Below are 24,254 nucleotides of genomic sequence, written 5' to 3' on the forward strand. Positions count from 1 at the left end.
GCAATGCAAGCAAACCGGCCTCATTCGTGGAGGGCCTTTTACTCTGACCGCCAGTCTGTGTTCTAAATGTAATACCATTTCTTGCTATGCAAGTGCTTGCCCAAGTATATAAGAATTGGCATGAGTATGAACTGCTACATTGTTTGGGTTGGGCCAAAGAAAAAGATTACCACAAGCCACATATCCATCAGTGGCAGGATAGCAAGCTTGGTACAATGTGACATACATGTGAAGAAGTGACGCAGGTGGTACCAAGGGGTAGGCAAAGGAGCCTAAGAGATTTTGTTGAAAAGAAGCCAGCACAAAGAATCATGCTTTTCTATCTTAATAATAATTTGTAGTGGGCCTGAGACACAGCTGCCTGACTCCAGCTCACGGGATCTGACACGGTCTTCCAGCTTCCACCAGCACCTGTGAGCAGGTGGTGCACGAGCACAGAACAGAAGCTTTTAAAAGGATTTGTAGTTGGTTGTTGAGACATCTAACACCTGTGTAGTGACAATTCTGGAATTTTGTTTCTTTAAAAATACAGAAATATTATAAGAGAGTATTTTTGTTTTAATTCCAGGTGTGGGATATGAGGCTGCTCCAAACTGACCGTAGCAGCTGACTGTGATTTGTCTTGTGCTCCGGCAGAGGCATGGTTTTACCAGCTGCAGATGGTTTCTTTTTTCTTTTCTTTTCTTTTTCTTTCTTTTTTTGGGGGGGGGGGGATTTTGGTTTTTTTTTTTCCGAGACAGGGTTTCTCTGTGTAGCCCTGGCTGTCCTGGAACTCACTCTATAGACCAGGCTGGCCTCGAACTCAGAAATCCGCCTGCCTCTGCCTCCCTGGGATTACAGGCGTGCGCCACCACCGCCCCGCTTGCAGATGGTTTCTGTGACTGTGTGATGTTTGGAATTCTGGGAACTTTTCAGAGGGTCTATAAATGATAGAGCCCTGAGGTGTCCCTTGGCGGTTGGTTCACGGGGACTGGTTGCAGTTTATTAATAGTTGTTCTCAAGAAAAAACAAGAAAGAAATTAGATTCAGAGATCTCTGTTCTCTCTCTCTCTCTCTCTCTCTCTCTCTCTCTCTCTCTCTCCTCGCCTGCCTCTATCCTTCTTTCTTTCCTGTGATGGGGGTGAAACTGGTGGGATAAAGAACCCACAAAGTAGCAAAGACTGACTACACATGTGAGATGCCAGGACAGTCTGTGGTCAACTTTAACACTGAGAGTGATGGTTTAACTTTACAACCAAAATCAAACAGGCGAAAGCGTAACTGACAAAGACAAAGGAAAATGAGTGTGAAGTATTATTTCAGCTGTCAAGATATGGTCCAGGTGGTGTCCTTCCTCATAAAACTGCACAAAGCTTTTTTCTGTATGTGACGGTTTAATTACTTGTTTTGTTTTTAGTGGACTTATGGGAATACATGTGCTTAAATAGCCTTATTGTGTCTTTATAGGTATCTATCGCATATTGATTTTTAAACTTATTTGCATTAAATATTCTTTTTAAAAATGACTTGTACTAACATATGCTTGTGTATACACAGCAGTGTGTGTGTGTGCGTGTGCGTGCGAGTATATATGTGTATATGCTTGCGCTCTTGTATATATCTGTGTGTCTGTGTATCTTTGTGTTTGTGTGCATGTGTGTGTGTGTGTGTGTGTGTGTGTGTGTGGTTGCACATGCTCACAAGCCTACAGAAGTACTTGCTTCCTCTGAGGCAGGAGAGGAGGGTGCCGTTTACTTCACATTCTGCACACGTCTGGTTTTATGAACAAGCATGTACTCCTTCCGTGACTTTCAAGAAACAGTGCGGATCCTTTCAAAGGCAGTAGAATGTGAGAAAAGCATTCCCAGCAGGCTCTGCCAGACGTGCATATGTTTCCTAGGAGCTGAACAGGACCTGCCGAGCCATGCAGCACCGCATAGTGGAACTCATCTCCCGAGTGTCCAATGAGGAGGTCACGGAGGAGCTGTTGCATGTCAACGACGACCTCAACAACGTCTTCCTCCGCTATGAGAGGTGGGGCAGAGTCTTTGGGGTCTTTTCCATGAGAAGATGATTGGTATATCAGAGGAATTTCATTCATAAACAGAGAGGGAGAGGGAGGCTGAGAGAGCCTGGGAGGTGTGAGAGGTGGGGGTAGTCATCAGAGATGGATGACAGAAAAAGTGCTTCTTGTTCTCCAGAGAACAGAACAGCAGGCAGCTGACTGCAGATCCACCTCTGCTCCCCGTGAGTCCGGGGAGGGCTGAGACAGGGTTCACACCCCCTCCTTTGATGATCCTTTGAATTTGAAAAAGATTGGGGGAGGGGAACCTTTACTCTAAAGAACAGGATTTCCTCTATTTCTAGTCTTGAAGAAAGATCATTCCCTTTGTAAATGTCAGTCCTTCTGGGGTATGGAGTGAAGTAGGCCTGGTGTGAGCGCTGTTTCTCCGGGGAAATACACTTTGCTTCCGTTCTTCCCACAGCCAAGCCACCTAAAGTGACAAACCTGAGCCCGTGCTCCTCTTTCCAACGCCTCTCACAGGACAGAACTGGGTTTTGTTTTGTTTTGCTTTGCTTTTAAAGTCTCTCCTGGCCCTAGCTTTATGTGGTTAGTGTTGAGAACAGCCCCCATCTGTCCCGATTTGGGCACTTCCCATTGGCCTAGGGTTGTGGCTGGCTTTGACTCTAGGCCAGCCTTCTCCATTAAGAGCATGACAGAGTGAGCCCCATGGAGGCCTGTGGCCACTCACTCTGCCGTTTGTCAGAGGACAGTGACCTGACTTAAGTGAGAACAGAACACAGGCACTGTTTGCTTTGTATGCATTGGAGGCTCTCAGTCCAGTAGGTCCATTTAACCCTTTCCTGGAGATGTACAGCAGGAACTGCTGTGTGTGACTGCCCCCCATAAGCCACAGGCTGCAGCTACACACTGTCAGAAGCACCTCTGCAGCGCTAGAAACAGCTGTCCAAAAACCACACCTTTCTGGTTTCTTGGTTTATTGTTTAATTTATTTTAATGAGATTTTTGTTTTATTTTTGTTTTGGAGGGGGGTATAGAGAACAGGATATCTCTCTTTGTCTCTCTGTCTTTCTATCTCTCTCTACACACACACACACACACACACATACACACCTCAGACTGGCCTTGAACTCTTGACCTTCCTGCCCCAGTCTTTCCCCAAATGCTCAGATTACAGTTACTGACCATCATGCTCATGTGGTCTTTCTAGTTCTCTTTTAATTTTTGTTTGTTTGTTTTCATTTGTTTTTGTTTTATTTATTTTTTCACTACCTTTTTTTAATACCTCCTTTCACTCCTCCCAGTCCCCACCCCCTCTCCCTCAGATCCATTTCTTCCTCCTGTTTCCCTTTAAAAAAGAGCAGGCCTCCCAGGGCTATGAACTGAGTCCAGCATATAAGGTACAATAAGACTAGACACAAACCCTCATACCAAGGCGAGGAGAAGGAAAAGTGTCCCAAGAGCAAGCCAAAGAGTCAGAGATACCCCACTCTACTGTTAGGAGTCCAGGTAAAACACCAAGTTAACAACCATAACATACATGCAGAGGACCAAGCTCAGACCCACACAGAGGACCTGGCTCAGACCTATGCAGGCTCCATGACTGCTACTTCATTCTCTGTGCCCTGTGAGTCCTGGCTAGTCTGTGGGACTTGTTCTGATGTCCTTGACAACTCTGGTTCCTACAGATCTTATGGGATGGTTGTAGATGTTGTTTTGTTTTGTTTGTTTGCTTTTGAGGCTGGATCTCTCTTTGTAGTCCTGGCTATCCTGGCACTAACTTTGTAGAACAGGCTGGCCTTGAACTCACAGAGATCCCCTGCCTCTGCCTCCTAAGTACTGGGATATAAAGGCATATGCCATTATACCTTGCCTATAAAAACAAACAAATAAACAGTCTCTGGGCTGCCATGGTTCACGTACGTCTGCCCACCTTTCTGAGGCAAGCCTTTTTTCTTTCCTGTCTTTTTCTTTCAGAAGCTGGCCAGAGCCTAACCATGCTTTCTCTGCCACACTGGTATTTTCCACTCTTACCTAAAGCACCCCGCTTTGCCACACAACTCTTTGCTCTCTTGACCCCCACCTGTGCATACAATAAACCCTCTAAAACTCAAACCAAACAAGCCCCACAGTGTACACCTAGTCATACTGTTCCTTCTGGTCCTTTGTCCCAGATGCTGATCACACCTACTGGGGTGGCAGCATAAAGCAGTGCCTCTCTGTTCTCTAGTTTCCTGGGCTGTGGCTGGAGTGGGGTGGCTGGCTTCCCCTTTGCATCTGTCATTTGGAGCTTTTAAATATAACACAGGACAGGAGCTGTTGTCCTGTATGGACACGTCAGAGCTTCTGCCAGGTGTAAGGGTGACTTCTGGCAGAGGGCTTGCTGGTCTTCAGTTGCTCTCAGTAAGCTCCCTGCTGCCTGGGTGTGAAGGTGTCCCTGGTAGGGCCCACTCCATCTTGTCTTCCTGGCAGCCCTTAGGTAGGTGGCACAAAATATCTTATGGTTCTGGCAAGGCCTTTCTCCAGGTTCCCCCTTCTCTTCCTGAGGTTGGGCTGGGGGTATTTTTAGCCACAAGCTGATTACCCCCAAGCCAAGTTCTGTGAAATAGAGGGAGCTCTGCACTTACCTTCCAGGCTTCACAAATGACCATGTGGAGACCGTGTGACCCAGTCACACTTTCAGAGACTGGAGGAGCATTAGGGCAGATGTGTGAGAAGATGACTATGGATGCTTCTGGTGGCCTCCTAGAACCAGCTAATAAGTACCCTGTTCCTGATGGCAGCTCGGGTGCTTATGGGAGAGACAGTGGAGCTAAACCTGTAAGATAGGAAGCATGATGCATTGAACATGTGAAGTCCACTCCACTGACAATACTGGCCAGTCTCCTACCTCTACAGGGTCCCAGTGTTCTCAGGACTATGAGCACGGCCTTTGGGCCTCACTCACATCCTCCTCATGTCTGCTCTCCTTCTCATTAGGTTTGAGAGGTACAGGTCCGGCCGATCCGTTCAGAATGCCAGCAATGGAGTAAGTATTCTTTTGAGTTCCCTTGTCTTCTGAGGCGGGCACCTAGTCATACACACATTAGAGCTTGAAGAGCTTGGCCTACTCAGGCCTCACTTCTGGTTTTCTAACTGGGACCAAATACAAATACTGGGGAACCACAGAGCAAGAGAAGCTGGAGAGCTAGCAGGCAATCTGATGAGAAAGGCAGAAGGAAGACAGTCCACAGTCATTGGTGAGGTAGCATTCTAGTGACTCAGTATACCTTCTGTGAGAAGGAGAAAGAGGAGGGCAGGGCTTGAGGCTCACTGCTAACCTGAGTCCACCATGTACCCTTCAGGTAGGTAAGGAGACCCATCCTCCATTGGCTGGACAGCTTTGACACCCTTCCTCATGAGTGCATGCAGATCTATCTGTATGGGGTTGCTGGAGTGTAACCCCAGGGCTGACCTCACTGTCAATCTCATGTCCTGACAGGTACTAAGTGAAGTTACTGAAGACAACTTAATAGACCTGGGCCCGGGCTCTCCTGCTGTGGTGAGCCCCATGGTGGGAAGTACAGTGCCCCCATCTTCTCTCTCTTCCCAGCTTGCAGGCTTGGGTGAGTGCCTTAAAGATGAGGGAAGGACCTCCTTCTTCTCTCCCTCCTTCCCTGGAGGTCTTTCTCTTTGTTGGAAGGTCAGAGAGGGCCTTTGGAATAGTCCACATGAAGCTGTGTCTGAGTCCCAGCCAGTTGTACCACCTTCATTTTATAACCTCCTTTCTGAAATTTGAAGTTTAAGCCTTGTTTGGAAAGTAGAGATGGAGGAAGTTCTGAGGATATAGAAATTGTTTCCTTTTCAAAAACCTGCCATGTTTTATCTGGAGTATTCTTTGTACTTGAAATTATTTGTTTTTCACTGTTAACTAGGCTAAAGGTGGCAAGTATTTTATCTCACTGGCTGCTCAGAACAAAGGTTTGAAGGGCAGCTGCAGCCACATTGTCCCAGTTTCATTTCTGTAACTGTAATAAATACCCTGACAAAAAAAGCAACACAGGGGACATGTGTTTGGTTTATAATTCGAAGTTGCAATCCATTGTAGGATGGTCAAGGCGGGAACTCGAAGCAGCTAGTCACATCCACAGTTAAGAGCGCAGAGAATGAATGCATGTGTGCTTATTTGTGCTCAGCCCCCACCTCTACATTTTACAGTTCAGAACCCGAACCCTGGAGATATTGCTGTTCACAATGGATGGATCCTCCCACTTCCGTTAATGCAATCAAAACACCCCCCCCAAGTGTGCCCACAGTTCTAACCTGAAGTAGAGAGTCCATCATTGAGATTATCTTTTTGGGTGATTCTAGATTATATGAAATTGACAATTAAAGCTGTTATACATCAATCCCTAAAAATTGAATCTGGGATGGATTGGCAATGTCTGCACAGGGCTAGGAATCAGAAAGTGGTGGTATGATGTATTTGCCTACCTCAAACAAAACTGTCAACCTAAAATGTTCTATTGTATGAAATTTAGGAGAAACTTCTCACTTTTTCACAGTGAAAATGTATGAATGACTTTGTATGTTTCATTTTTACCAAGTTATATAAAAATTAAATTCTAATATTTTTTAAACTAACAGCCATGGCCTTAAAATTCTTTCCTCTACTTTGATTTTATGTTTCTTTTACTAATAATTCTATATCTATTTCACTTGATTTGGATTAAACTTTTATTCAGTGGCCTGTCAGTTGTTACAATTTTGGTGTCTCACTTTTCTCTGTAGCCATATATCTAAGGTAGAGTAGATGTCTGTCCCTTCAATCTATCTAGCTGATAACATATATATGTGTATGTTTCACATATATGTATGTATAGCTTTAAATTTAAATTATAATGATTTATTTATTTAGTGTGTGTGTGTGTGTAAGAGAGAGATAGTTTGAGTATATGAACATGTGGAGATTAAAGGACAATTTGTGGGAATCGGTTCTTTCCTTCTACCATGTAGGTTTTAAGACAGAACATCCGTTGTGTTGGCGGCAAGTCTCTTCATTTGCTGAGCCATCTCACTGGCCCTATGCTGGCCTGGCTTTTTGAATAGCCTGCCTGTTACACAATATGTAGCCCAGGCTGGTCTTGAATTCACAGCAAGCCTCCTGTCTCAGCCTCTCAAGTGCTGGGAGTTCAAGTGTAAGCCACCACATTTAATACCTAAAATTCAAAGTGTACCTGCTGCTTTTCCATTCGATGCTTTACCTGAATGGTCAGCTCTTGTCTCCCTTTTTAGTCATGCATCCCTCTCAAGGGCTAACACTTCCAATGCCCGGCTTTCCAAACCCTGCTGTCTGTCCATTTTTTCCCTTCTCCTGCAGCATACCTCCACGAATCTTGAAGAACCCACCTGAGCCTCTCCCAGAATCTGAAGCCAAACGCTACAGGGTTTTGGTCCTCCTAACTGCTCAGTTATACATGAGCTCCTGAGGCCAAGGGCCATGCTGATTTCACCTGATATGTTAGAGCTCTGGCTCTGAGTGCTTAGGGTGTAGCTTCCACATTAAATGATTGGCCAGACCCTGAGACTCTGTCTGAGTGGACTGGTGAGGCCTGAAGAAGCTGCGGGCATGCCCATCCTCTCACCAGCAGCAGTCTCTTCTCTGTCCTGGATACCTCTCCCTCCTTGAGCAGTTTCAGATTTGGGGCAAAGCCTGTCTCCCACCTCACTTGCCCTGGTTCTTGTGTGTGCTGTACTGGGAGCTAAGGACACCTTCTCACCATAGTGTTGCAACCCACTGGACTATCATCCTGACTTTTGGGGGCACTCCATCACAAACTCATATTTTGGGGTCAACAAGATGATGGCTCAGTGGATAAAGATACTTGGCATGCAAGTCTCATGAGTTGCATGCATATAGACACACAGATACTCAGAGACGGACAGACAGGAATGATAATACAATAATAAAACAGTTTTACCAGCTTTTTATACACCCACATTTGTTGTCTTCTGCTTCTTATTTTGTTGTCACAGACTTGGGAACAGAGAGTGTCAGTGGCACCCTCAGTTCACTTCAGCAGTGCAAGCCACAAGATGGTTTTGACATGTTTGCCCAGACCAGAGGAAACTCCTTGGCTGAACAGCGAAAGACGTATGTGGGGCTCTTTCCAGTTACTTTCCACAGATACTAGTGGGGGAGGGGTGTTGTCCCAGCATGGTCACATTAAAAGGAGAAGCAGCCTTTTCTTTATCAGATTTAAGACTGCTAGAAACATAAAAATATCACAGTGAGGACTTGTTAACTGCTAAAACTGAATGAGTGCCAGCCCCATCTCCCCTTCTCCTCTGCCCCAGGGTTCTGTTCTGTTCGGCACAGATTGATTTTCTTTTCAACAGCCCTCTCAGGGCTGAGGAGAAATCCTACTTCCCTAATTATGGCTGCCTCATTCAGCCCCTTGCCCCAAAGCAGGCAACCAGACCCACTCCCAGCATAAAACCAACTGAAGGAAAAACAAAAACCAAAAAGCTTCAGGGCAGAGGCTTCTCCAAGCAGTTTGGGCAAAGCAAGCCATACACCAGTGGGGGGTACCGATTCCAAAGCGGACAACCCCTGCATCTGGAACTAGCACACCATCCACTCAGCCCAGTGGGGGCTGGTGCTTGTAACATAATTACTATGCCTTCTGAAGCCCCTTCCTTTGAGGACTTCCAGAATACTTTTGACATCTTTCTCTTGAACTTCAGTATTGTTACTCAAGGCAGGGATGTTTGAAAAGTATGGTGTCCCAGGTCTTAAAGGACTGTCTCTAGGTGTGAACTAGTGCCAGAACTTACCTCCACACCTCATCTGCTGGGAGGCAGACAGCAGGAATCCTCAGCCTCTGCTGTAGGCCAAGATCACAGCTGAGGCAAGCACCATGAGATGGAAAAGATTACAGGTCACAGCACAGCTCTGCACCCACTGGGAGAGAACTCATTGGCACTGCTTTTCTTCAGGGTCACCTATGAGGATCCCCAGGCTGTTGGAGGACTTGCTTCTGCACTAGACAATAGGAAACAGAGCTCAGAAATGGTAAGTCTTCAAGCCTGTGCGTTGCCCACAGTCTTCTGGAGATAAGGAGATAAAGACAGGCAGATTGGGAAAGTTGGCTGGATAATTCAGCAGAAGATGGCAGAGACAGCCTAGGGAAGACACCACAGAGCACCTCTGGGAGGTAGGTAGTGCACTGATAAAATATTGATCTCACAAGGAAAGTAAATGCTGATCTGAGCCACCTCACTACTAGCCGACCATAGTACTAATTCCAGGGGAAGGCAGTTGAGGGTCAGAACTTGTCTGTGAGGTGGCTTGGATAGTGTCACTTTGGGCCTGGAAAGAGTCAAGTCAGAAGGTTTTGAATTTGTGTTAACCTGAAACCACAGCCAGTTCCTGTGAGCAGTCAGATCCCAGGGAAGAAGATCCTGTGCACTTGATACACAGATATTTCTCTTTTGAATCTGCCCAGGAAATGTATGGGAATGTATGCCTGTCTGCCTGGCAAGGAAGAAGAGGGCTCCCAGCACCCACTGGGCTGGAATGAAAGGGGACTGTGCCCACCTATTCACTGGACAAGGAAGGGCTCTTTGCTTCCTACAACCAGAACTTAGCCTCCTGGGGCCCCTGTGTAAGGGACTGGTGGGGGACAATATGTTATCCCTGGCATGATGGAAAGGTTTGGTCTTGAGGGTGGGGACCCCATTTCTGAGCTGGCATATGTACCTCTATAGTGGCTGCCAGGAAGTGCAGAAGAGCCCACCCACTGCCTTGATCTCAGCATCCTGCCTGAGCACAATGGTGGCCTTTTTCCCATTACTTAGACTATTTGTGCATTGAACCCAGCAAGGGAATTAAAGAGCCAGGCCAGGGTCCTGCCAGTGTGCTGCCTAGTGAAGATGAGGATGGCCCCTCCTCTGGCTCACCTCAATCTGGAGCAGCCTTGTAATCCAGCAGGCTCTTTGCTCTCCACCCGACCATGCCAACACGTGTCCTGCTCCGACCCAGGCCATTATCAGTGCCCAGGCCTGGGTCCAAGTCCAGGAGACGTGGTCTGTTTCTCACCTGTCAGCCTTTGAATACGTGGCTTGGCCTGGCTCCTTGTTTGCAAAGGTCTTGCTGATTTCAGCAGATTTACCGATGATAGTAGGCAAATTGCTGTTCCTGTTGTTACTGGGACAAGGACTGGCCTCAGCAAGAAAGACTGGCAGGACATAGGACGGTCATGTGTGTATCTATGTGTGAACACGTCTGCAGGCTGCCTTGACCCTTCCTAGGCCATGCTGTCCTGGTATCGAGAACAAAGCAAAGAAGAGAAAGTTGTGTAGCCACACCTCTGCAAGTAAGACCCCACCTCTAGCTATACCAGTTAAAGTAGCAGGAGAGTGCTGGCGAGATGACTCAGCCGGTAAAGGCACCCACTGCCAGCCTTACACTTGACTTACATCCTCAGAACTTCCCACAAGGTGGGAAGAGGCAACTGACTCCCACAAGTTACCTCTGACCTCCACCCTCAGAGCGGCATGCATGCGCAGACATGCGTGTAGAGTGCACAGACAAAATGAATAGCTTTTAAAAAGATTTATTTATTTTATGTATATAAGTACACTGTATCTGTCTTCAGACACACCAGAAGAGGGCACCAGATCCCATTACAGATGGTTGTGAGTCATCATGTGGTTGCTGGGAATTGAACTCAGGACCTCTGGAAGAAGCAGTCATCTCTCCCTGGCCCTTGAAGGGTGTTTTGTTTTGTTTTGTTTTGTTTTTTAATGCAGGAGGTCTGTGGGTGTAGCTCATTTATCTAGTATATACAATGTTCTGGGATCAGCAGCAGCACCACAAATAAACAAATGCATAAACATAAGAAAGCAAGGAAGAGTATGCTGAATTCAGCATCAAAGTCAAGAATTTAAGAAAAAAATACTTGGGCAACTAGGATAGAGAAAAGGAAAGGAAAGAAAGGAAAGGAAAGGAAAGAAAAGAAAAGAAAAGAAAAGAAAAGAAAAGAAAAGAAAAGAAAAGAAAAAGCAGAGTGAGTTAGAAAAGGCTAGCTCTCTGAAAGTTGACCACTTCAGCCAGGCATAGTAGCAACAGCCATAATTCCAGAGGACTGAGACAGGGGGATTGGGAATGCCAGGTCAGCTTAGGGTTAAAAAAAGAAAGAAAGAAAAGAGAGTTAATATGCCCACTCTGGTAGTCTGACTTCTCAAGCTGTTCGGAAGCCTTAGTGTGTTGGATAACAGTCAGTATGAACTTTTGTTATCCAGCCTAGGAGGTGTGGTGATTGAATTTTCCTTCTCTTTTCCAGGCATGTAGGCAGGGTGTGTGCTAGAGCAGGGGTGGGAAGCATCAGATCACATTGCCTTGTGTGACATATGATCAAGTCTGAACAGTGACTTTTCTCTTACAATATGTGGTATGACTTTTCTTTTTGGGACTTTTCTGTCCTTGGCCCAACAGAGAGGGAGAGGTGGGGACTCTGACCTGCAGCCCATAGACAGCTGGCTCATGACCCAAGGAATGGTGAGGAGCCAGAGCTGAGTGAGCTCACTGCCCACCCCAGCCCCTCACCGTGCAACAGTCGGCACCTTCCTCTTGCCACCTGCCCAGTCCTTGTGACCAGACAGGACACAGACCACACACTTGTTCTGGGTGTCAGATCTCCCCGTGTCTGTGTGGAATCTCCATAAGGCCCCAGACTTCCAGCTCCAGAAACACCTTCCCTGGTATTTTACTGAGCCTATGCCCCTGGGTCTTCATGGGCTAGGATGTTTGCAGGGGTGAGGGGGGCCTTTCCCTTCTCCAGCAGACTCTGGAGTTCTTGGCAGTATTCATTTTTCCAGGATAAGCACAAGTAATCAGGGCTTGTGCCCAGTGGGAGGGGCCATTATAAGAGGATTCCACATATAGCCAGTCAGAGAAGCTCCCTCTCGCCCTGTGCCTGGGAATTTGGCAAGCCTAGGCTTGGTGGACTTCTATAGTATGATAGAGTCTCACATATGGCCTGGAGAGCTCTTGCAGAAATGTATAGATATGTAAGAGGGAAAAAAGAGGATAAATCTGAGAATGCTTATATCACACAACAATGCACTCTCATATAGAACTTTTGTGACAGAGGCTTAGGAGGGTCGGTCCCACCTTATCCATTCATATGGCCCTGAGCTAGGACCCAGGCTGTTTTTTTCAGGTTGATCACTTCACCCTCAAGTACAGAATCAAATCTCTAGGTATATGTGCTAGGGGTGGAGCAGGTAAGGATACAAAGAAATAAGCATGTGGACCTCTGCCCTCCAGACAAATATGGTATGTCAGATATAGATCTAGGCCTTGGTGTCAGGCCAGGAGGGACCCAGGTGTGCTGGTGTCCATGTAGGATTGTTAAGTGACAGGCTGCTTGCAGCACAGGGGCCACCTGCTTAAGAAAGGATTAGACCACGGATGCAAACAGGGCCTGCAGGCTCGTTCAGTGGTGCTGAGCTCTCCCACTCCCACAGCAATACACACCCACCCTGAGTAAGAAAGCAGTTGTTTCTTCAACCGAAGGACTATCCCTGCAAGTGTGGGCTACCTGGGCCCTTCATTTTCCTCTGCAAGGTCAGCTTGGGCCCTGGCCTTAGAGCAGGCTTCTTAAAATGATATCTCAATTGTCCAAATTGAGAAGATCTAGCTGTGTGCCCTTGTGCCTGTTAGCCTGAAAAAAAGGATACTGCCCTGAAAACTACCTGAAGTGACCTGGGCAGCTGGTGATGGTGCCTGTCTTTGTCCACATAAGCCGTCTCTACCCTTCCCTTCCTGTATAGAGCTCCAGTCTTCAACTTCCCAGAAACAAGCCCAACTAACAGCTAACTTAGTGTCTCACCTTCCTGCCTATAGTTCTTTCCCCTGTTAAAACAATGTGTGTTAACTGCTTTGCCTTATTTCCTGTAGTATAGAAACCCTACCTTTCCAAACCTCTCAAGTACAAACTCTTCATATGGAAACTTTGTATACTGCTGAGGGAGACCAGGAGCTTTAGAACATCCCTCCCTTTGGGTTGGGGTGGAGTGTCACAAACTTTCATGACTTCTCTAGAGATAGCTTCAAATAAAACCTTCACCATGGGGCAGGTAGGTGTCCTTTTATTCTTGGATCTAGGAACAGCCTTGGAAGAGTTCTGTCCTCTCCTGGAACTTGAGGTGTGAGGGCAGCTGGTACAGTTAGGTCACTACACCAGGTGCATTGGCAGGTGAAGGCAGGCAAGATCTGGCTGAGCCCAGGGCCAGTGGCCTTCCCTCTCCTCCCTTCTTGGCCTTTGGATCTCTTCTGCTACTTCTGACTAGTGATCACTTAGGATCATCTCCTCTTCCAGGGTACAAGCAAGGAAATCCAGAGCATGAAAGCTGGTATGGTAAAGAACACCTCTGGTCTCAGCACTGGGCAGGCTGAGACAGGAGGCTCATGGTCTAAGCTGAATAATGGGACCTTGTCATATACACACTCACACAAGTAGAAGTAACCATAACAACAACAATAATAATGTCAAAGCAAGAACAGAAGTAGTAGACTGTTCCCCCACACTCATTCATTCATGGTCCTGTGTTGCTCCCTAACACCAAAGGTGCAGGACTAGGAAGACCAAAAACAATGGGTTCTAAAAAGAGGGGCTGGAGAGATGGCTCAGCAGTTAAAAGCACATACTGCTCCTGTAGAGAACAAACCTGAGTTCAGCATCCACACTGGGCCACTCACAATGGCTATAACCACAGCTCCAGAGAATCTGATGCTCTCTTCTGGCCTCCATGAGCACATGCACTTACATGCACATACCCCATACTGACAGATAAACACACACAGACACAATTAAAAATAAAAACAGTAATGAAAGCCTAATTGCTGTGAGAGCTAACACTAGTTATCCCCACTCTATAACCTGGCAGACACCCAGACATAACAAACCAAAGGAAAAAACAAAACTAAACAAACAAAAACAACAACAAGCAAAACTGGTTGGATCCAGTGGCAGTACCTCCTCTGTTCCTAAGATGGAGTGGCCCTGCCTGAAGCTCCTGACTTCTGCCCACCACCCAGAACCTAAGCTGCCACCCCAGCATCAGAGATGCCTGAATCTCTTTGGACTCCATATGATGGGCTGGGTGCTGTTACCAGGGTGGCTGCCATGTTAACTGGGCCAGCATTTGGCACTGGTCTCACAGCATTTGGGAGGGTATTCTGGACAGAGTCCTTTGTCCTCACCTCCTGTCTGTCTTCTTCGTCACTCTTCAACCTCCTCCAATAGCCTGCAGCTCGGACCAGGGTCCAAAAAGATGCTAAAACCATGGCATGTGAAAACCACAGCTTCCTACAGGTCTGCGGGATGAGCACCTCATTGGAAGGATATGATGCTAAGGCACCCACGGGCCTGGTGACTTGCTCAAAGACACAGGGCAGAGGCACACTAAGACTCCTGCCATGCTCCCATCCCTCTATCACCCAGAGGTGGGATGGAGTGGGGTGTTTCTCCTTTGTTCTGGGCCTCCACGGACTGTATTTTCCAGTGAGTGTACATGTTGAGTCTGGGTCTGGTGTGCCAATATGGTGAAAGGGATACTCTGCCTGCTTCCCAGAGCAGGTTCATAGCTCTGCTCCTGTATCAGCCCCTGCTTTCTGTTAGCCTAGCTGATAAGCAACACCCACCTCCTCAGAATGCATCTCGAGGCCCGAGACACAGTTCCAGTGACCAGACTCTCTTGAGTTTCTACATGAGAGCACAGGAACACAAACCTGGGAGACGAAGAATCCTGACTCAGGAGTATTAGACTCAGAATACCACATTTCAGTCATCTGTTTCCCAGATGAGGAAGTGGGGGCCAAGCCTTGTCGAAGGACCTGGGCCAACTCCTCTACCTTTACCCACAGCTGAGGCTTCTAAAACAAGAGGCAGGCTCTCCATATTGAAGAAGTGGTTCAAAGAGCAAGACTTGCCCCCAGCCTGCCGCTGTGCACTACGGCCCAGGTGGAGCCCAGCTCCAGTGTTGTCCCACGGCACTGCCATTGCATGGCTGTGTTCAGCTCTTTGCTGTCTTTTATGATGTGAATTAACCCAAAGCTCCATGCATGGTATGCAGGTGGTGCCCTACTTCTGAATTACTCCCTAGCCCTCTACATTTTCTTTTTTTGAGGCAGGATCTCTACATAGTGCTGACTGTCCTGGAACTCACTATGTAGCCCAGACTGCCCTTGAACTCATAGAGATATACCTGTCTCTGACTCCCAAGCTCTGGGATCAAGGTGTATACTCCAGCCACCAGGCCCAGCCTGGCCTCTATACTAATTTTTTTTAAGATTTGTTTGTTTATTTTATGTACATGAGTACAGCATAAATGTCTTCAGACCCACCAGAAGAGGGCATCAGATCTCATTACAGATGATTGTGAGCCACCATGTGGGTGTTGGGAATTGAACTCAGGACCTCTGGAAGAGCAGTCAGTGTTCTCAACCATTGAGCTATCTCTCCAGCCCTGCCTCTCTACAAATAAAACAACAACAACAACAACAACAACAAAAAGTTATAAGAAAAACCTGGAGGTTTTGGACCTGTGACCCTTTAGAACTAACAACACAGTGAAAGTGTCCAGCCCTCCTGCAGGAGAGCCTATGTTCTGCACCAACACCAAGAAAGTTTGCAGACATGGCATCAGTTTCTTCTTGGTGGACTGAGATGGACAAGGCAAAAAGGGCCCACATGCCTCTAGCAGCTGGCGTTTCTTGTTGGAGAGACTGTTGACTGTAAGCTGTGGACTGGGCCTAGCACATGGCCTCTGCAAGTCAGACATTGTGGTTTATAGACACCAAGATCATGAAAACAGCACATCCTGTTTCAGGAGTGTGTCAAAGTAGAAGCCCCCTCTCACCCCACCCACCCCTGCAGTCATGAGATAGCAGATCACACCCACTGTGTCCTGATGTTCTCTGGTGGGGAAGGCAGGCATCTGCCGTGGGCACTGCAGGCACAGCTATTGAGCATCCTTGCTGTCACCTCAAGTCATCATCTGCTTTGTCACCAGGACTCATGTCATTGTGTGGGAGCTCCTAAAACATCCAGTTCAACAGTCTGAAGTGTCTGGGGGTTAAAACAGTAGCACAGAGACACTGTGTAGTGATCAGTGAGCCATCCTGAAAATGCCTGCACTTGCCCACGGCAGGGTGAAGCTCGGGCACAAAGCACGTTCTCAGAGCCAGGCTCACCAGCTTGCTGATGGGGATGGGGGGGTGGGGGGGACTGCAAGCCTCTGATCAGCGGGGCCACACCTTCTGCTCACAGAGTTCAACCTTCAAAGCAGGAGCTGACAATATGAGTGCTTTGTTCTTTTCCTTTTCAGGTTCGAATTTGGGATTATTTTTGTTGTCCTCAAGAATTACTTACACTGAGTTTTCCTATTGTCTATTTAAAATTTATTTCTGCCCCAGATTTTGACATTAGAATGTAGCCAGCTATGGACACAGCACCGGCTTTCTTTCTTTTTTTTTTCTTCTAGAGATACTGAGCTAATAATAAGCCAGGCTCCCGGGTGAGGCCCCTCTCAGTCCCAGGGTAGGTAAGAGGCAGGTTGCCCGACTAAAGGCCAGCGCCTCACTGCCTAGGCGGGAGCCACCCTTTTTTAACGTGGTTCTAAAGGTCTAAAGGCCTTCACTCCTTATCCTGTCATATCTGACAGCAACTTGAATGATTTCAGTTGCATATGTTTTCCAGAACCCATGTTCTGGGGCCCTTGGCTCAGGCCAAGGCGTGACTCCTCCCACACCCAGGTCTGAGGGGAGATCTTGCCACACCCTGGGTATTCTGCTGACAGCTCACACTGGACTACTTTTCTCAACTACTGAAGCTTAGGCAGGAGAAAAGGCAGACTAAAGGAAGCTCAGGCGTCTGAGGCTACTGAGTGGCGGTTTTTCCTCACAAGGGAGAAAGAAGACTAAAGCGCTGCATCCTTTCTTGTCATCAAAGCCCTCATTTTAGCAGCGCTCCCCTCAGAGGCAGTGAGCCCACTTTATGGAAGCAGGGCGCTCCCAGACCAAGGGAGCACGTGCTGCTGTCTCCTTCTCCCACTCACAAAGCACCTCACGGAGCAGACAGGGTCCCAGGGCTCAGCTGCCGGGCCCTCCTGAGAACCCTGCACCCTGCACAGGAATGTTGCTGCCCTGGTTCCTCTCAGTCCTAAAAGCCCCTTGGCCTGGGGTGGTCTGTACTAAGGGCAGCTGATTATCTTGTCATGGCCACTACATGACTAGTCCTTTCTGAGATTAGAAGGTGTTTGCAGCCCCGGTCTGAAAAGACAAACACACACAGAAGCAAAGAGTTATCCATATCAAGAAGACGTACTTTCCCACCGCAGCCCCTGCTGCCCAGCCCCTGCTTATAACCTACCACCTCATTGCCCTCCTCACCACCTCATAACCTTATAACCACCTCATTGCCCTCCTCACCTGCCGTTTCACACATAGCCGCTGTGCTGCCTGTGCGTGCGTGCCCGCCCGCCATGTAGTTGTTTTGCTCTGTGTACATTTTGGTTTTGTTTGGGGGTTACTTTTGACGATTTACTTTGTTCTGGTGTTCTGTCTTCTTTTGCCTGGCTGTGTGGGGCTGCCTGACCCCGCTGCTTGCCGCCTCCGCCTTCCTAGATTCCCGTTGCGCAGCCCTCTGTCATGGACGACATTGAGGTGTGGCTCAGGACAGACCTGGTGAGACTTGACATTTACATTTGCTGTGTGGGTTGTGGCCAGGCAGGTGTTCTTGGAGGAGAGGCCTGGGACTGGGGCTCCTCCACCATGGTGGGTCGGAGGAGGGGGCGAGGGCAGCTCACAGAGCTCACCTTCCTTTCTCACATGTGGTCTGGTGATGCCGGCTCTGGGCACAGCCTCCTAGCCACACAGCTCCGTACAGATGTGGGCAGGCCCCTCACATGTCTCACATCTGTGGACACTAGAGCACCCAGCTCTCACCACTCGTAACACACACCGACTCCTCTCCAGGTTCTCCTACATGGCAGAGGTGTGTGTTTGAGTGGTTCTTCTGCTTCCTTGTTTTTTGTTTCATGCTGCTTTTTGTTTTGAGGGAAGAGGGGATTTTTGTGTTTTGGCTTTTGTTTCCTTTCTCTTTCCCCTGGTTGGGGATTGAAGTCGTGGCATTGTGCATGTGAGGAGGGGGCGCTGCATCCCAGCCCCCATTTCTTTTTTCTTTTTCTCTTTTTTCCCCACAAGTGAGTTAGGTGCTTGGTTTTAAGTTCACCGCCATCCCATTCCCACCATCTTATCATTTTTGTTTACAAGCTCTGCCCTAAATGAATGTCTCTCCATCTCCTTGGGTGGGGAGAGGATGAAGATGGCCTCAGGTCAGCCCTGCTCCTTACAGAGCATTTCACTCACAGCAGCGGGGTGTAGGGGATTCAGTGAGGCTTCAGGCTTCCTGTAGCAAGTCCCACACAATAAGGACAGCATTGTAGTCAGGGCAAACACTGCCTTGTCCCAGGGGGCCAGGCCTTCTGAAGAGACAGCCCTAGGAGGCAGCCACCAGGGTGTCAGGGAAGATTGAAAGGTTCTGTGACTTCCCAGAGCTTAGAAAGAAATATGTCCCTCACTGAGGTAAGACCAGAAAGGCTCAGAGCCCTGTCCCAAACTAGACAGTGTCACACACCTATAAACTCAACATTTGGGAAATGGAGGCAGGAGGATTAGAACTGTAAGGCCAACTTTAGTTACTTGAACTCAGGTGAGTTCAAGGCCAACCTAGGTGCCATTAGACCCTAAAGAGACAAGATTCAGAAAGGATTTGTTAACAAGGCTCTCAGTGAGGCAGCGATATATCAGGAAAAGCCCATATAGCTCAGCCCCGCTGGTGAGGCCTGTGTAGAAGCTCTTCTCTGTTCAAGTGTGATCCACTTAAATATGAGGAGGTACACAGCCTCCACGGCCTCTCTAGGTAGCAAGAATAGGAGCTTGGGTCCAGGGGAAGGCTGGCCCAGCTGCTGGGAGGCCGTGGGCATGTATCTAGTTGCCAGCCTCCCTGGCTTTCACTGCTGGAGTCAGGCATAGGCCATGCAGGCCCCAAGCAGCTTCTAGCTATTGGTGTGGATGGCATCTTCAGAATCCCTGTGCTGGCAGCACTGATGAGCCTCAGCCTCATGTTGCCATGGCAACTCTCCTCAGAACCTGGTGTTGATGGGTGGGGTTCATCCCTCTGGCCAGGTAGGGACCAGCCTGTATCAATTTTGGATTTTTCTTTCTTGTCCTTCTAAGAGATAAAAACCTAGAATTTTTTTTGTTGTTGTTGTTTTGCTTTTTTAAGAAAACAAAACCTTCCCCCCCCCCCCCAAGATTGCTCTCTACTTCTCTAATAGGAAGAAGAGAAATCTAGAGGCAGGAAAAGTAGCACTTGGGTGGCCATGGGTGGGCAGAGGTGGTGGGGTGGGCAGGGCAGGGCAGGGCAAGGCAAGGCAAGGATGAGCCTTAATGCCTTTCTCTGCTTCATCCACAGAAGGGTGACGACCTAGAAGAGGGTGTCACGAGTGAAGGTAGGCCTGACCAGTGGTTTTACAGTCCTCCTTCTCTCTTGTTCCTGACTCTCAGGACCGCACAGGGCCTGACCTGATCCGCTAGAGCCATGTGGTGCTGGGCCTGAGCCCTAGCCTTCATGGGGACTAAATTTCTGAGACACACAGTGCAGGGCCTCCTGGGCATCTGGGCCTCAGTTGATGGTTGGTTAGGTGGGAACATGGGCCTAGTTCTCCACCGAGGCTCCTCCCTCTTCCCATATGACCTTGCCTCCCTTCTGTCTGCCTTCTACATCTCAGCCCATGCTTCCCCCTCCCCCCTTACTCCTTCCCCCCCCCCCCCCCCCCGATTCTTCCAGACCCTGTGGTAAAGACCAGTCTAAGGACCTACCATTGTGCTAAGTGGTTGCCTTCTGTGGCCTTGCTCCAGCCTCTTCCTTGCATCAGTGAGGGTGGGCCTGTGGTGTCTAAGCAGGTGCTTGCTCGATTTTATCAGCCCCACCCTGTGCTGACTTGGGAGATAGAGCTCTGGGCGGGCACTCTGCACACGCTGTTTTCTGGATGAAGGGACTGTTTTCTCAGTCCCTTGTCTTGCGATGAAGGGACTGAGGGCTGCTGGATCCTTTCCTCATCATTGGGGGCCCACAGCAATATATAGGGTCCTCCCCTCGCTTACCCCTAATCCAGCTTTCCCCTGTTCTATGTGCAGAGTCAGAAATAGGTGACTTCCCTTAGGCTGGTCCCCAGACTGGAAGAGCCCAGGAAAACATAAGGTCTAGCTGTTCCTCTCCGCTAGCATCCTTCTCATCCCCACTCCTGCTCACATGTACCTCCGGCAGCCAGGCCAGTGTTGTACTGGCTGGAGCTGGAGACCAGGGTGTGGGGCTCCAGCTAAGCGACCCCCAGCAAGCCTGGCCCTCAATTTGGTTTGTGTTGCAGAATTTGATAAGTTCCTGGAAGAAAGAGCCAAAGCTGCAGAAACAGTTCCAGACCTGCCCTCACCCCCAACAGAGGCCCCTGCACCTGCCTCAAACACTTCAAACCGGAAGAAGCCAGAGCGGTCTGAGGATGCACTCTTTGCCCTGTGAGCTGTCCTGTGGATTGGCCCGCCCTGGCAGGTCACTACTGACTCTCCCAGTGGACACTGGGCACTGGCCACCCCCAGCCTACATACCTGTATCTCCATGGAAACACCACTGTTTTTGCGCCCAGGACATCCTGGTCAGGACCAGTGTTGCCACCTTCTTTCTGGGTGTCAGCAGCAGCACTGACCAGAGGTCCCGTCCTCCCTCTCCCCGAGGGCTCTCATGGCCTTCAGTCTTCCCAGGAAGAACCAGTGGTGCAGTACCAGGCAGGGAAGCCCCATTGACCCTTTCTGGACAGAACTCCTGAAATGACCCTCTCATCTCCCCTTCCTGCTTCTGCCTAGCTTCATGGCTTCCTTCAGGTGAGACACTGCCCCACTGGACCCCCTCTTCCATCAAGGACTCTGGGAAAGCAGGGCTCAAGCGTTTGTAACTACAGGCTTAGTTTCCCCCCTAGGACCTGTGGCACCTGTGGCACTTAGTGTCTGTACTTGAGTGGGCTCTGTGGGTTACTACCTTGAAGGTCCCTCACTCCTTTCCCCATCAGTCAGCTGCCAGGCCTGGGACCAAGTCTCTTGGTGTGACAGCAGCCGTGAGGCCAGCATGTGTCCTGCAGATGGCAGACAGCCTCCTCCAGGCACGGCATGCACGCTCACATTCATACCTGGCCCTGGTGTTTACAGAGGGTCATTTGCTAAAGCAGCAGGACTTTAGTGCACCCCATGATTGGCCTTGCCTTCAGCAGCCTCCACAGGCTATCTCCAGGCCCAGCAGAAGGTAGCTGTGTGCTGTGCTGGAGGTGCAGAGGACCGGGAGCTGTTCTCCACTCCTCCTCTCCCTGACATGGCCTCAGCCTTCATGGTGCCCTCACCTCACATATCCCCAGGCACCAGTTTCACTCTGAAGCTTGCCAACAGCCTTGATCTGAGCAAGTGAGAGCTGCTGATACCTGCTCCCGGCAGTCCTGGGCATTACTGGTTTGTTTCCTGGCTCTGAGCAAATGACTCAGTGCTACCATAATCTTGGTCTAGCTGCTGTTGCCTAGGAAAAGGGAATTGCTGCTGCGGCTGTGTTACCACATACTGTGCAGGTAACATCACCACACATTCCTTACCCGAGTGTGCTCAGCCTTTCCCACTGTTAGGATGGCTCAGTGCTATACCTGTTGCCATTTGAGCTCCCACTCCAGCAGGGAGGGGGATGGGCTGCACTTGCAGTCAGGTCAGTGGGTTCTGTGCAGCCCTGGCTGCAAACAGAAGTGGCCTTTCCCAGGCCCAACCCAGCACCCCTCCTTCAGCAGTCTCCGGAAGGTCTGGCGAGGTGTTATCTGGCAGGACTGTGGAGGACGTCATTCTGGCTTGCGAAAGGTACCCAGGAAGCCTCTCCTGCAGGGAGCTCAGCTGACCTGCCAAGTGCCCAGCGTTCTCTGAGCACCTGTCTCACCTCCACCCTCTGTTTAGGACCCTTGGACAGCCAGAGCTTCTCAGTGGTTCTCAAGTGTAGAGCCCTCAAAGACTAGCCTGGCTGCTAAGGCCTCTGAAGGCTTGTCACAGCAGAGGAGTCTGGGGAACCAGCATACCTGAAAGTCTGGCTTCTGGCACAATTCTAGAAGGGTCGTCTATGAGGGTCAGCTGCACACAGCCTACAAGAGTTGGCCGTGTGGGCAGCAGCAATCAGGTCAGCGGCTCTGAATTAAGAGATGCCTCCTGTTTATGAATGATATAGAAAGGAAGATAGGCTTCCATCAGGGAGAGAGACTGATGTGGGCCCACCTTGGGGGTCCCCACAAGTCTGTTTCTAGTGTCCAGAGCTGTCCCCTGACCTCCTGACTACAGCTGCTGAGTCTGGCTGAAGCTGGGCTGCTGTGGGCACAACAGGTACTCAAGAACTCCCCACAGCCATCGAGAGGCTGCCTTTCTGGCTGGGACCAGCCCAGCTGGTGGGTTGCTTTGTGTTCTTCATATCGTGTCTGGAGGTAGTCTGACTTCTCTGTGGGCTGAAGTGACATGTGCCTGAGGCCTTTACCAGAAGCAAGATTGGGCTTGGGACTCTGGGGGCCTTGAAGGGGGTTTGACTCTTGTGAACTGTCCTGTCCCGAGGACTCTTTCCTACCCGTTCCCCACCATCTCTAGGCAAAGTCCTTAGACACTGGGCCCTCTCAAGCCAGCAGCCTCTACAAGTGTTAGAAATCACAGATAGAGTATGTACTTAATTACACTAAATTATTGCCAGGACTCCTCATAAGCACTAATTACACCTGATTATAGGTTAAAATATTTATTTTGTCAAAATATTTTCTTGAGGATGTATTAACCTTTTCTTGTTCATTGTGTGCTGAAGTGTGAAGACTGCTGCTTCCTACCTTTTTGGTCATCAGGCAGCAGTAAAAGAAAGTCACCAGGTGACCTAGAGTGACCTCTGTCCAGGTACCAAGAAGGTAGGCTGGAGTTGGGCCGAGAGTTACCAACTTGTTTATCTGTACATGGGACATGGGGGTTTGGAGCCCAAGGGGCTGCTTGGTAGCTGTGGCCAGGGCTAGCTTCCACTCACTCTGTCAGCCCCTCAGTGTGAGTGACTGTGACTTGGCTCATTACCTTCCTCCCCACTTGGCCCATGCTGTCTGCCACAGCACTGCTCACCCGGAACCTGGGCCCTGCTGGCCCCGGGGCAGTGAGCTCCTTTGTTCTACCACAAAGCTTCCCTGCCCACCGTCCTCTCACTGATGGTCTCTCAGATGGCTCAGGACAGGCCACAGACACTCTTGGTTCAGCCTAGGTGGTTGGTGGGGTAGAATGAGGGCCTTTGTTCCTGCCTGGCCAGTCTCTCCCTGGGGTCTCCCTGTGTGCTCAGCCACACAGGCAGCCAGTGGGGGAATGGCTCCACTTGGAGAGTCTCCCTCTGTGGCCCTCTGGAGTCTCCCTAGCCCAGTGCCCATCCCCAGCCCTTCCTGTTCATGGAGTCTAAGCTAGGCCTCCCCTAGCTCCCAAGAACAACTGTCCACCCCATGTCTTGACTGCTCCTGCCACACTCATACCCTCAGGCTCTCTGGGAGAGCCGGGGTGGAATTTCTTCCTAAAGTTTGCACTTCCTTTGTGAGGATCTAAGGATCTTTGGAGCTGCTGAAAAAAATGGTATTGAGTTTGTTATCCTGTTGTCTCACGAGTCGGATTCTTGTCCCTGTCCTAGGTTTCTGTAGGTAGAGCTGGTTCTGGAGGGTGGCTCAGAGTGACAGTTACTGTGTCCCCCACCCCACTGGCTCTGCTTCCAAACACTGTCTCTAACTTGTGTTCTTGCATGTAAAGTACTCCACAATAAATAGCTGAACCAGCCCTTCCTGTGTGGTGTCTGATTGGCCTGACCATCCAAAGGGCCTGGAAGTTGGCCCACCTGACTCAGTTTTTAAAAATACTATATTTTTTGAATTCTGTGTTTATATGTGTGGTCTAAATGTGGATATGTGCACTTACTAGTTCAGGCTAGAAGGTGCTGAACCCCCTGGAGCTGGGGTTAGAAGGTGGTTGAAAGCCTTTGTGTGGACCCTAAGAACCTAACTCCAGCTCTCTGCAGAAACAGCGTGTTCTTTAACCAGTGAGATGGCTCTCTAGCTCCCACCTGCTTTTTAAATT

At 49.2% G+C, this 24,254-nt stretch overlaps 1 protein-coding gene across 4 annotated transcripts in view; it reads left to right on the forward strand.

The window, feature by feature from the left end:
* Positions 1-23,957, forward strand: part of Tom1l2 (target of myb1 like 2 membrane trafficking protein) — a 121,266-nt gene extending 97,309 nt beyond the window's left edge. Inside the window, exons 8-16 of one of the 4 annotated variants that reach the window (XM_052194297.1) lie at positions 1,880-2,013; positions 4,982-5,030; positions 5,484-5,607; positions 8,018-8,135; positions 8,981-9,056; positions 11,481-11,543; positions 17,676-17,735; positions 19,528-19,564; positions 20,483-23,957. In XM_052194297.1, coding sequence (XP_052050257.1) covers positions 1,880-2,013; positions 4,982-5,030; positions 5,484-5,607; positions 8,018-8,135; positions 8,981-9,056; positions 11,481-11,543; positions 17,676-17,735; positions 19,528-19,564; positions 20,483-20,631 — 810 coding nt within the window. In that variant the 3' untranslated portion in view covers positions 20,632-23,957. Of the gene's footprint in view, positions 1-1,879; positions 2,014-4,981; positions 5,031-5,483; positions 5,608-8,017; positions 8,136-8,980; positions 9,057-9,489; positions 10,107-11,480; positions 11,544-17,675; positions 17,736-19,527; positions 19,565-20,482 lie in introns of those variants that run through there. The other 3 variants (XM_052194298.1, XM_052194299.1, XM_052194301.1) reach the window with 3 other exon arrangements.
* Positions 23,958-24,254: the final 297 nt, after the last annotated feature.

This window comes from Apodemus sylvaticus, chromosome 10 (assembly GCF_947179515.1).
Source record: "Apodemus sylvaticus chromosome 10, mApoSyl1.1, whole genome shotgun sequence".
In the NCBI taxonomy this organism is placed as follows: Eukaryota; Metazoa; Chordata; class Mammalia; order Rodentia; family Muridae; genus Apodemus; species Apodemus sylvaticus.